The sequence below is a fragment of the Bubalus kerabau genome, chromosome 14 (genome assembly GCF_029407905.1).
Source record: "Bubalus kerabau isolate K-KA32 ecotype Philippines breed swamp buffalo chromosome 14, PCC_UOA_SB_1v2, whole genome shotgun sequence".
In the NCBI taxonomy this organism is placed as follows: Eukaryota; Metazoa; Chordata; class Mammalia; order Artiodactyla; family Bovidae; genus Bubalus; species Bubalus kerabau.
In genome coordinates this window covers 45465561-45478811 of record NC_073637.1, presented here as the reverse complement: position 1 = coordinate 45478811, position 13251 = coordinate 45465561, and the positions used below count along the sequence as shown (strand labels likewise).

Sequence of the window (13251 nt, the reverse complement as noted above, 5' to 3'; positions counted from 1 at the left end):
ACTGCCACCATCACCATCACCACCATCATCATTACTATCACTGCCACCAACCACCACCACCACCACCACCATCATCATTACTATCACTGCCACCATCACCATCACCATCACCACCATCATCATTACTATCACTGCCACCAACCACCATCACCACCAGCACCATCATCATTACTATCACTACCACCAACCACCATCACCATCACCATCACCACCAGCACCATCATTATTACTATCACTGCCACCAACCACCACCACCACCAGCACCATCATTATTACTATCACTGCCACCATCACCATCACCATCACCATCACCACCAGCACCATCATCATTACTATCACTACCACCATCACCATCACCACCACCACCATCATCATTACTATCACTGCCACCAACCACCATCACCACCAGCACCATCATCATTACTATCACTACCACCAACCACCATCACCATCACCATCACCACCAGCACCATCATTATTACTATCACTGCCACCAACCACCACCACCACCAGCACCATCATTATTACTATCACTGCCACCATCACCATCACCACCACCACCATCATCATTACTATCACTACCACCAAGCACCATCACCACCACCACCATCATCATTACTATCACTACCACCAACCACCATCACCATCACCATCACCACCAGCACCATCATTATTACTATCACCACCACCAACCACCACCACCACCACCACCATCATTATTACTATCACTGCCACCAACCACTACCATCACCACCACCACCACCACCACCACCACCATCAGGCATTTCTTGCTCTTTTCAGGCTCTTTGGCCTACTTCTAACTTGCAGGCATTCCCTACTTTTTTTCTTTCATGGGACTTTGTTTGAATGTTTCTTTGAGTATAGCTGTCGTGTCTTTTTCATCTCCTTTAGTATGAGCCATTCTATAGCTTTTTATGACAACATTTTTGAAGAATGCCTCTTCCTCCTCTTAAAAAAACAGAGAACCTTTCTCATTTTGGATTTGTCTGATGTTTCCTCGTTTGGATTTGTCTGATGTTTTCTCATAAGATTCATGTTCTGTGTTCTTAGTGTGAATATCTCATAGGTATTCAGTATATCACATTTGAAGACCAGGGTCTACCTGACTCTTTGGTAATGACAGTGTTGATCATCCACTAAAGGTGGGGTTCAGTTTTTCCACTGTATTGTTACTGGATTTTCCCTTCCAAAATCTAATTAATCTTTGGGGAGACCCCATAAGACCATGTGTATATGTGCTTCTTATTTAAAAATTTCTCCCTCGGGTTAGCATCCATTGATGATTTTTGCCTGAATCTTTATTGTGATGGTTAACATGCAGTTTTTCTGTAGGTCTTCTTTCTTCCTCTCTGTATCTATTTATTACTTGTAAGGCATGTTAGTCTGGATTCTTCAGAGAAATAGGCCAATAATATATCTATATGTGCTTCTATATCTCTAAATAAGAGATTTATTAGAAACAATTACCCCACAGTTATGAAGGAAGAACTCTCCCAAGCAGTCACAAACTGGAAACCCAGGAGGGTTAGGATACACAGTCATTCCTCCTTACCTGTGGTTTCACTTTCTGCAGTTTCAGTTACCTGCAATTCAAAAACAGCAAGCCAGAAATTCCAGAAACAAATAATCCATCAGTTTTAAATCATGCACCAGCCTGAGTCGTATGGTGACATCGCATGCTGTCTCACTCAGTCTTCCCTTCCTTGGTTGTGGCTCATTCTTTTGTTCAGTGTATCCTGCCTGCTAGTCACTCGGTACCAGCTCAGTTTTCAGATCAACTGTTGTCGTATCACAGTGCTTGTGTTCACATCACCCTTGTTTTACTTAGTAAAGGCCCCCAAATGCAAGAGTCGCAATGCTGGCAATTCAGATATGCCAAAGAAAAGCCTTGAAGTGTTTCTTTTAAGTGAAAAGCTGAAAGTTCTTGACTTAGTGAGGAAAGAAAAATATCACATGCTAAGGTTGATAAGATTTGTAGTAAGAATGAATCCTCTGTGAAACTGTGAAGAAGGAAAAAGAAGTCCGTGCTAATTTTTCTGTCGCTTCTCAGACTGTGAAAGTTATGGCCACAGGGCATGATGAGTCCTTTAGTTACGGTAGAAAAGGCATTGCTGCTGCTGCTGTCGCTTCAGTCGTGTCCGACTCTGTGCGACCCCATACGCAGCAGCCCACCAGGCTCCCCCGTCCCTGGGATTCTCCAGGCAAGAACACTGGAGTGGGTTGCCATTTCCTTCTTCAATGCATGAAGGTGAAAAGTGAAAGTGAAGTCGCTCAGTCGTGTCCGACCCTCAGTGACCGCATGGACTGCAGCCTACCAGGCTCCTCTGTCCATGGAATTTTCCAGGCAAGAGTACTGGAGTGGGGTGCCATTGCCTTCTCCGGGAAAAGGCGTTAAGTTTGTACAATAAGGTATTTTTGAGAGAGACCACATTCACATAACTTTTCTTATAGTATATTATTATAATTTTCTATTTTATTACTAGTTATTGTTAATCTCTTCCTGTGCCTAATTTATAAATAAAACTTTATCATAGGTATGTATGTACAGGAAGAAATATAGTATGTGTTTTTTCCATGGTTTCCAGCATCTGCTGGGGGTCTTGAAACATATCCTCTACTAATAAGGGGAGACCTACTGTACATCCATAGGATTTCCTGGTGGCTCAGATGGTAAAGAATCTGCCTGCAGTGCAGGAGACCCAGATTCAATCCCTGAGTCAGGAAGATCCCCTGAAGAAGAGAATGGTACCCACTCCAGTATTCTTGCCTGGAGAATTCCATGGATAGAGGAGCCTAGCATTGGAGAAGGAAATGGCAACCCACTCCAGTGTTCTTGCCTGGAGAATCCCAGGGATGGGGGAGCCTGGTGCCTGGTGCCTGCCGTCTATGGGTCGCACAGAGTCGGACACGACTGAAGTGACTTAGCAGCAGGCTACAGTCCATGGGATCACAAAGAGTCAGACACAAGTGAGTGACTAACACACACTGCACTTCCAGGTTGAGTCTGAGAACCGGGAAGGCTGATGGTGTCAGTTTCATTCCAAGTCCAAATCCAGATGCAAAAGACCAATATCCCAGCTTGAAGACGGGCAGAGTGAATCCTCCCTTCTCAGCCTCTTTGTTCTGTTTAGGCCTTCAGCAGATTGTATGAAGCACATCCACTCTGGGGAGGGCCATCTGCTTTATTCAGTCTGCTGATTAGTGTTAATCTCGTCCACAAACACCATCAGAGATGCAACTATATACAATGGTTAATCAACTATCTGGGCACCTCATGACTCAGATTGACACATACAATTAACCACCGGATACAGACTCTTGGATTCCTGTTTTTAATGGTTTATAATCCACTGCTGTCCTTAATTATGTTGTTGATCAAATTGTCCTATATTTGGCCAGCTGGCTGCTGTGTCCTCATGACATGTCCACAGGGTCTGATATCTGTGACCTGCCGCTCCTGCTGGGCAGTCACATCGTCTGTCTGTGTGCCCTTCAAGGCCCCTCCAGTAATATTTTTGTATGTATTACGTAGATTTTTTTTTCCCCCTGGAGGATGAAATGGCAACCCACTCCAGTATTCTTGTGTGGAGAATCTCTGTATAGAGGAACCTGGTGGGCTATAGTCCATGGGATCGCAAAGAGTTGGACACCACTGAATGACTAAGCACATAGAGATTTTACATTTAACTCCTTCAAAATTAGGGAGTACCTACACAGACATATATAAATGATGTGTTAATAGGTAGGTAGAAACAATATTCTTTACAGATATTTGTATTCATTCCATTTCCACTAACCCGAGTCATCCACTGAATTGTTACTGTGTAGTTAGTGTGCACTTCACTGGCTGGACAGTTAACTTCTGAGCTGCCTATGGGTGCCCTCTGCTGGCCTTGCAGCACATACACACTTTCCTGGGATTTCTTCTGCCAATGTTGGTTAGTCTCTCCAGTTATCACACCAATTATGGATCATGTAGTGCAAACAGTTTTGGAATGTTTACTGAATGTATCAAGAATATCTTTCCCGGGGCTTCCCTGGTGGTTCAGTGATTAAGAATCCACCTTGCAATGCAGGGCTGCAATTTCGATCCCTGGTTGGGGAATTAAGATTCCACCTGTTACAGAGCAACTGAGCCTGTGTGCAGCAGCTACTGAGCCTGTGCACTCTGGAGTCACATGGGTAGCACAACTAGAGAGCCCATGTGCTTCACCGAAAGGTCTCGTAGGAGGCAATGAAGATCCCACCAGCCACAAGTAAGACCCAACACAGCCAAATAAATATTTTGAAAAAGAGTATCTTTCCCTATAAAATATATACATTTCTACATCATCATGTTTGCATACTTTCTTGTTACATGAATATTCTATTTAGCATTTAAATAATCCCCCTTTAATAAGCATTTGTATTGTTTATTTTTTCCATTTTGTATAGCATAGTTGGCAATACAGTAGAGAATGCAGCCCCTGCTCTGCAGGCAAGGCTGTCAGGACTGCCAGGTGGGCACGTCACATCCTGTGTGCTGTTGCCGGAAGGGAGAGCCGGAGAGGGAGGGCTTCTGAGAAGAGGGGATTTCTGCCCGAGTCCTGAAAGATGAATGAGTTGAGCAAGCAGAAAAAAGACATTTCAGGCAGAGAATGTAGCATGGGAGTCAACACCAGATGTCAAGAACATGGAAATTTTGAGGGATCTGAAGACCTTGGAGGTGGCTGTGACCTGCAGCATTATGTATATCATTGTTAGTATATTTGTCTTAGTTCTGGCTGCTATCATAAGTTACCACAGAATGGGAGGCCTATAACAAAAGACATTTGTTTCTCACAGTTCTGGAGTCTGGGAAGTTCAAGATCAAGGTGTGGGTTGATTTGACCCCTGTGAGAGTCCTTTTCTTGTTGGCACATGGCTGTCTTGTGTCCTCACATGCTGGAAGGGGAGCTCCAGCTAGCACTCTCGTTGTTGTTCACTTGCTAAGTCATGTCTGACTCTTTGCGACCCCATGGACTGCAGCACACCAGGCCTCCCTGACCCTCACTATCTCCCAAAGTTTGCCCAAGTTCATGTACATTGAGTTGGTGGTGCCATCCAGCTATCTCATCCTCTGTCACCCTCTTCTCCTCCTGCCCTTAATCTTTCCCAGCATCAAGGTCTTTTCCAATGAATTAGTTCTTCCCATCAGGTCGCCAAAGTATTGGAGCTTCAGCTTCAGCCTCAGTTCTTCCAATGAATATTCAGGATTGATTTCCTTTAGGATTGACTGGTTTGATCTCCTTGCAGTCCAAGAGACTCTCAAGAGTCCTCTCTAGCACCACAGTTCAAAGACATCAGTTCTTTAGCACTCAGCTTTCTTTATGGTCCAATTCTCACATCCATACACGACTACTGGAAAGACCGTAGCTCTTTTGTTCATTATGAGGGCTGCTCCATTTCTTCTATGGGATTCTTGCCTCCAGTAGAAGATATAATGGTCATCTAAATTAAATTCACCCGTTCCCGTCCATTTTAGTTCACTCATTCCTAAGATGTCGATGTTTATTTTTGCTGTCTCCTGCTGGACCACATCCAATTTACCTTCATTCGTGGACCTAACATTCCAGGCTCCTATGCAGTATTGTTCTTACAGTATGGGATTTTACTTTCACCACCAGACACATCCACAACTGAGTGTCGTTTCTACTTCATTCTTTCTGGAGCTATTAGTAATTCCCTCCGTTCTTCCCCAGTAGCATATTGGACACCTTCCAACCTGGGGGGCTCATCTTTTGGTGTCATTTCTTTTTGCCTTTTTGTGCTGTTCATAGTGCCCTCACAGCAAGAATTTCATCGAGTTATGCAAGCCCTTTCGCCACTAGGCTGTGATCCACGAAGGGGCTTCCTCTTCTTATGAGGACACAGATGCTAGCCTGGGCCCCACCCCATGGCCTCATCTAAACCCAGTCACCTCCAAACACCGTCACATCAGGAGTTAGGGATTCAACATACGAGTTTTGAAGAGACACAAATTTCAGCCCATAGCATTTTCTGACACTTGTGACTAGGAGGAAGAATGAGAATGCAGAGTTTTTTTTTTCTTTACCAGTGATTTGGTGACCAAATGTAGACCAAATGTAGTATTGAGAGGGCCGAGGACTCCAATAACCATTTCTAGTCTAAGAATGTAACCATAATACCTGTGCTACCTCAGTGAGAGATACCATGGATTTCAAGAAATTGACCAGTTCATTTTTTCAATTAATAAAAAGAAACCAGTTATTTTATTTCTAAATAGAGAATAAACAGCATTTATCATTACCCCAATTTTGGTATGTTTTAGGAGAAAAATACAGATTGATCTTTTTTTATTCTTAAAAATAAACTTTAAAAAAAACTTAAGATGGACTTGCCAAAAATAGAGTACAACAGGAGACTAATAGAAAAAAAAAAAAGAAGATGAATCATAAGTTAAGATGAATGTAAACTATCTTGGTGTTTATATAGTTTTATACACACTCAGATTTCTTTTTTAGTGCTTAAAATATTTATAACTTAAAAAAATTTCCTACTTGCTTCCAATCTAGGGAGAGTATATTGTGTTCCCTTTTTATGAGAAAGATGTGGACAGGTGGAGCATGGCCGTTGTTGCTTTTGGCTGTGCTGGGTCTTCACCAGGGCAGGAGAGATCTTCACTGTGATGTGCAGGCCTCTTAGTTGTGGCTTCTCTTGTTGAGGCGCACGGGCCCTGGAGCGTGTAGGCTCAGTAGTTGTGGCGCCGGGCTTAGTTCCTCAAGGCTTGTTGGATCCTCGTTCTCCTGACCAGAGATTGAACTGGAATCTCCTGCATTGAAAGGTAGATTCTAAACCACTGAACCATCAGAGAAGTCCCCTGCTCCTTTTAAAAAATGTTTCTTTTTGGTTGCATTGGGTCTTTGTTGCTGCAAGTGGGCTTTCCCTAGGTGCAGCGAGTGGGGGCTACTCTTCATTGCAGTGCGTAAGCTTCTGATGGCGATGGCTTCTGTTGTTCCAGAGCACAGGCTCTAGGGCGCATGGGCTTCAGTAGTAGCGACTCTCAGGCTCTTGAGCGTGGGCTCAGTAGTTGCGGCACGTGGGCTTAGTCTGCATGTGCAATCTTCCCACACCAGGGATTGAACCTGTGTTTACCAGGTTCTTTACTGAGCAAACAGGGAAGTCCTTTTTATTTATTTATTCATTTAACTTAGGCTTTTTTTGTCAGGCAGTAACAGACCACCACTGATCTAAGGGAGGGTCGCTTTTATTTTCACCTCTTTAACGTGAGGTCAGCCACAACAGTGAAAGCAGAAGGAACGATACATAATGTCACTTTGGCCGAGGCCAGAGTTCTGGCAGAAAGGGTCCATAAAGAGTCTGGGGAGTGGATCTGGAGACTGAGAAGTCTTGTTTTACAAGCTGACCAGGTGGCCACCCTGCAGGCCTGACCTGGGTTAATGAGGAGAGGGTGGGAGGACATGGGCCCTTCACCTGCATGGGGTTTCTTCTCTTCTCAGTACACATCGGGGAAACACCATCTTTGCACAAAAGGGAAGGGAAGGGATGGAAAAGCAAGGTGAGGACGACAAGTCAGACTGACATTTCTGTTACAGTCAAGCCAGATGTCGCTTTAGATAAAGCTGTCTTGGAAGTGGAACTTTATTTCTCTACCAACATACACACACAGAAAACTGATCGCTCAACCAGGAAGCTCGGCTCTCAGGCTGCCCCTGTAATCCAGGGTGGAAAAAACGTAGCCCCCAGATGGCCTCTGTGGGAGATTACTGGCCGGTAATCCTTCCTTGTCCTAGAAGATTAAGTCTGCCCTGGTGCAGTTGTGGTCAGCTGAACGGTTTAAAAAATAATAATAAGTTGTAAAAAAAATAAATCTGCCAGTGTCTGACATTAGCCTGAACTGTTTGTATGTGGAGGCGATGCTACAGCACTGGGCCCTCCTTTGTTTATTGAAGAAAGCTCTAGAAAGCTCTGCTTCCTGCCTGGGTTGTTGGCTGTTGGCTGAAATGAACAGCAGGTGGTGATCAGAGCTGTTCCTCAGGTTGCTGGGGAGAAGTCACTTATTAAACAACCTCCTTGTCCTGAGGGTGTGACGGCTGCACCTGTCCCAGGAAGCCAGGCTCTTGGAACCCGGGGCTGGATCTCTTCCTCGGAATTGCCTGGTGCAGTGATCCAGAGCGCGCTCAACCAAGGAAGAGGTGGCGGCAGTAGAACCATGCGTTCTGCATTCGCCTGGAATGGACGGTAGAGAGATGGATTTTTATGAGGACTACGAGTCCCCATTTGATTTTAATACAGGAGTAAACAAAAACTATCTCTACCTGTCTCCCAGTGGAAATACGTCCCCACCAGGATCACCTACTCTTCAGAAGTTTGGTAACTCCTAGTTTTCTAAAGTGACATTTGCTATGATGGAACCTGTATGCAACTGGGGATTTGCCTGGCTTTATAATTCTTAGTGTGAAAAGGGTGTTGCTGTGTTGCTACTGGTTAGTAAAGCTGTTACGGGATTCCAAGTAGAGAGCTAGATGGCTTATTAAATGTTTAGAATGTATGTATATGTATTTAAATGTGCATGCATGCGTGCTAAGTTACTTCAGTTGTGCACAGTTCTTCGAGATCCTGTGGACTGTAGTCCACCAGACTCCTCTGTCCCATTTGGATTGACTTATATTACTTGGGGCTTCCCTGGTGGCTCAGATGGTTAAAAAAATCTGCCTGCAATGTGGGAGACTTGGGTTCAATCCCTGGGTTGGGAAGATCCCCTGGAGGAGGGCATGGCAACCTGCTCCAGTATTCTTGCCTGGAGAATCCAGGAGGAGTGTGGTGGGCTTACAGTCCATAGGGCCACAAAGAATCTGACACAACTGAAGTGACTTAGCACAGCACCTCACAGCATAGTTGGTTTTATAATGCTGTGTTAGACTCAGGTGTGCCGCAAAGTGATTCAGTTATACATATAGATATATCTGTTCTTTTTCAAATTCCTTTTCCATAAAGGATATCACAGAATATTGAGTAGATTTTTTAATAGTGGACCTATTTGTATAGGCATTAGAGGTCTTCTGATCACCTTAAGTTCATCGACCTAATAAATAGCCAAAATGGGGGAATTTGGAGGTCTTCGCTTCTGGTCACCTATGTAATTTAATTTAGGAAGGACCCGCATCCCCAATTTCATTTTTGTGAAAATGAGGCTTAAGCAGCTGAAGCACTGACTAAATTCAAGGTCCTGCTAACAGCGGGCCAGGTTTTGGGCTTGGAATACTGTGAGCAATGTGCAGGAAGACCCAGGTGAGAGATTTTTTTTCCTTGAATGATATTCTTAAAAAAAAAAAAAAAAAGTTTTTAAAATTTTTAATTGGAGTATAATTGCTTTACAGCATTGTGTGGGTCTCTGCCACCCACCAGCATGAATCAGCCGTAGGTATACATATGTCACCGCCCTCTTGAACCTCACACCTGCACTCCACCCTCTAGGTTGGCACAAAGCCCAGGACTGAGCTGCCTGCATTATACAGGTGAGAGATTGTAAGAGAAAAACTCGCAGCTACTGTGCCTTTGGGAGCAGGCATCCTTCCCACGTGCCGCTAGAAGACTGTTCTGCAGGCCAGGAGCCACCATCAGGGCAGAGCTTAAGTTTATGAGCAAACAGCACGAAGCTAGAAGTTGCCTCAGCCGTGTCCAGGCCAGACCCCTCATTTTACAGCTAACGGTTGGAGACGGTTAGACAACCTCTGTGACTTGCCAGAGAAGTAAGCAGATTTTCCTCGAAGTTAATGTTTCCCTTTTTAATGAAGATTAGGTCACATTTCACTCTTCTTAAGCTTAAAAAGTAGATAATTAAAAAAAAAAAAAAAAAAAGTAAAGGCTACAGCATGAACCCTAGTTATAAACATTTTAGAGAGCATGCAGCATTCCTGTCACCATTGGTCACAATCTGTGGCCACCTTTGGGGGTGTAGTTTGGTTTTCCAGGAAGGGGAAGAGGTTGACAATAACTGGGTTGAGCAGGTCTCCGGAAGTTGGGGACTGGCAGGCAGCAGCTGGATGTCGGTTGCGGGAACTGGATTGCCAGGAATCTGTCTTTTGCTGCCCTTTCCTGGCCTTGCAGTCCACCATGGACTCTGCAGAAAGTACATCCTGCCCTGTGCCTGTTCCCAGAGGATGACTCCCTTGATCCTCACTGCTCAGTCCTACGTGTAGTAAATGCTTCAAGAACAGTACACAGAAGGAAGTTAGAGCTCAAGGACAGAGAGAATCCTAAGTGACGGGGCCATGGGAGCCCGGACTGTACTGACCTGGCCTCAGGTAGACCTCGGTGATCAGCGTGCAAGGCTTGGAAATTCCCAGGATGATTCTGCTGCTTTATTGGAAGGCTCTCCCTTCTTGAATCTCTGTTTCACCTCCTTTCCTTTTCCCAGCTGTAGTAATTGCCACCCTTTCGGTGTTTTCTGTTAAAACAGAAGCAGTGGATGTGTCTCTATTTTGAACAATTACGTCTCTAATTTCTAGTTGCAATTTGTAGGAGTTTGGGCTCATGGGATTAGACACAAAATGATTTTAAACTAGAAACAAACTCATGTATCCAGTTGTGCTCACCTTTATTGGTTTGTGTGAATTTTTAAAAAGGTTTGAGGGGAGGGAGAACATTAACCAAACAGAAACCGCAGTAAGCAGTCACCTGGTAAGAACATCGTGATTCTAACATAAGCAAATCAAAGCTGGGATCTACAACAGGAATCTCCAGTCTTTGTGCTTGTGACTCCTCGGGGCACAAGAAGCCTGCAAATCTTTTTGAATATCAAGTGGGAGGCATAGATGGAATGAATACTGCCTTCTGTGTGTTGCAACCTTTGTATTTGTAGATAGGAGCTCTTAGGATGGATACATACATTATGTGCTGTGTGTGCTTAGTCACTTAGTCATGTCCAACTCTTTGCTACCCCGTGGACTATAGCCCTCCAGGTTTCTCTGTCCATGGGGTTTCTCCAGGCAAGAATATTGGAGTGGGTTTCCATGCCCTCCATTTAAAAGCTCACGTGGCTATTGGCCACTCTGAATTTTCCCAGTCAGCAGACAAGTAGTGCACAAAAAGAACTGATGTTAAAAGGAATTATACTCAGAAAAGGCTGGGGACACTGATCTCAAAAGCATAGTCTTTGATATTTATGCAAAATGCCATCATGGGGCAAATGAAAAGGTAAAGAGATTTCATCTCTGGGCAGAATGTTCCTCAAGCAATCTGAGTGAAGGACAGGATGAGGGCCAGTGGCTGGAACAAAAAAAATTCTTTTATCAGTAATGTTAAAACTCTCTTGGTACAACCAGCCTACGTTCAGAAATGCCTTGTACTTCTTGATCCACAACCTTCATAGATATAAATGTCAATAGCTAAAGCAGGATTCTGTGAAACAGAACTTACCCTTACTATGTGTGATATACTCTGATATTTTATATTATTCCTGTTTCTTTTTTTAAAGATGCTCATTTGGTACTGCTAAAAGGATTTCACAGCCTATAGTTTGAAAAACACTGATTTCAGAATCTGGAATACAAGCTCCATTAGGGATGTCGCTCTTTCATTTACTGCTTTTCCCTTAGCACTCGACAGCTGTGGCTCTACAAATATCTGTTGGTTGAATGAATGAGTGAGTGAATGGATGAAATGAAACTGGCAAAGACCAAATCACGCTGTAGATCATCTTACAGATGTGAACATGGAGGCCAAGACAGGTGTTGTGAAGTCCCCAAATCACAAAGCTTGGCCCAAGTCAGGACTCAACATCACCCCTCAGTTCTCAAGCCAGTGGTTTTGTGTGTGTGTGCTTTGTTTGTTTTTTGATCACATGAAATCTGCACCTGCCCAGTAACGGATATCATAGAACAGGTTAATCATTCAAGGCGGAACCTTTCCTTTGATCAAGGGTCTTACTGTAGGCTAGTTTGTTGGGAATTCCCTGGCGGTCCAGCTGTTATAACTCTGTGCTCTCACTCTTGAGGCCCTGGGTTCAATCCCTGGTCATGGAACTAAAACTCCCACAAACCATGCAGTGTGGACTTAAAAAAAAAAAAAAAAGGTTAACGTGGGTAGTTGATTGATTTCTCATGTGCCGCTTGGACCTGAACTTTCCATGTTGCCCTGCGGTTGGCACAGTCATCTTGTTCCTGTTGTCCTTGGTTGAGTTTTCTTTTCCAGTCTGTGAACACTTACAAGGATAACTTTCAGTGTTATTTATGTAGATTCATTCTTCCTCTTAAGGATTTTCTCATGTGCAGAAAGATAAAGCAAGCCCTGGCTTATATATATATATATATTTTAAAAACTTCTGGTTATTTCTAGTGATTTCAGGAAATAGGAGCCATTTAAAACTCTGACATTTTAGTTTTATGCTGTCATATTTGAAACTCTAAGAACGCTGAAGAAAATCAAATTGAAATTCTTTAGCTCAGAGTCCTTTTCATTCTGCTTCATTCCCCTTTTTGATTTAGACTCTGAGTCATTTTCTCTTCTTTTTAGGAAAGGGGTTATCATTTCTTGAAAGCTTTTCAGGATTGTCCAGGTCTTAAATAGTAAATATGTGGGTTTACAGAAAAAAAATCCGAGCAGAACTGAAGAGCGGTAGAACCTTCTTGTTCCTGCAGAGGAAATTTAAAGACTTCCCCTCTGGGGGTCCCCAAATTCCTCCATGGCTGATCTTCTGCCACCCTTTTTATAGAGTGACCCAGTTTGGCTAGTTTTACTTGATTGGTGTCTAGGGAGCAGATGACTCGAAATAATTGGCTAAAGATTTTCTCTATCTTTTTTTTAAAGATGAAAGAGATTCAAAAATCAGTTTAGGAATATCTGGAGGAGCACATGAAACATTTGAAAATATAATGTGTTCTTTTGCCATCTTTTCTTTCTCCTCTGCTCATCTATCAGGTGAAGTTTGGGGAGAGTGACCTTTCTTTGGACAGGCGCTTGACAGCTGTGTGGGGCCCCCCTTTCAGAGTTGAGTCCCAGAATGGGTGGTCTGTCTGACTCGAGAGCTGTCTTCTCCCTTTTGTGTCAGTGCTGTCTGCCCTCCCTCCTTTCTGCAGGAATTTCCTCCTTGATGACCCTGGCACTGCCTAATTCACCTCCTGAGTTCCTGGGCACCCTCCCCCGCCTCAAAGTGGAATGACTAGTTTTGTCTGCTTTCTTATTCCTTGTTACCTTGATGACAATTATTCTCATTTTTTTCTCCGGAGG

The 13251-nt window shown here is 43.7% G+C and overlaps 1 protein-coding gene and 1 long non-coding RNA gene across 3 annotated transcripts in view; one reads left to right on the top strand and one right to left on the bottom strand.

Moving 5' to 3' along the window:
* The window catches only part of TPD52 (tumor protein D52), a 128087-nt gene that overhangs the window by 72564 nt on the left and 42272 nt on the right, over positions 1-13251 (top strand). Inside the window, exon 1 of one of the 2 annotated variants that reach the window (XM_055546341.1) lies at positions 8241-8394. The exons of the other annotated variant lie outside the window; for it this stretch is intronic. Within the exon in view, the coding sequence (XP_055402316.1) occupies positions 8256-8394 (139 nt within the window). The 5' untranslated portion in view covers positions 8241-8255. Of the gene's footprint in view, positions 1-8240; positions 8395-13251 lie in introns of those variants that run through there. 2 annotated transcript variants of the gene reach the window in all.
* LOC129626842 (uncharacterized) lies at positions 6562-10442 on the bottom strand. The gene is made up of 3 exons (XR_008702240.1): positions 10319-10442; positions 7495-7541; positions 6562-6832 (listed from the first exon to the last, which is right to left on the bottom strand). It is a non-coding gene; the product is annotated as an uncharacterized LOC129626842 (long non-coding RNA).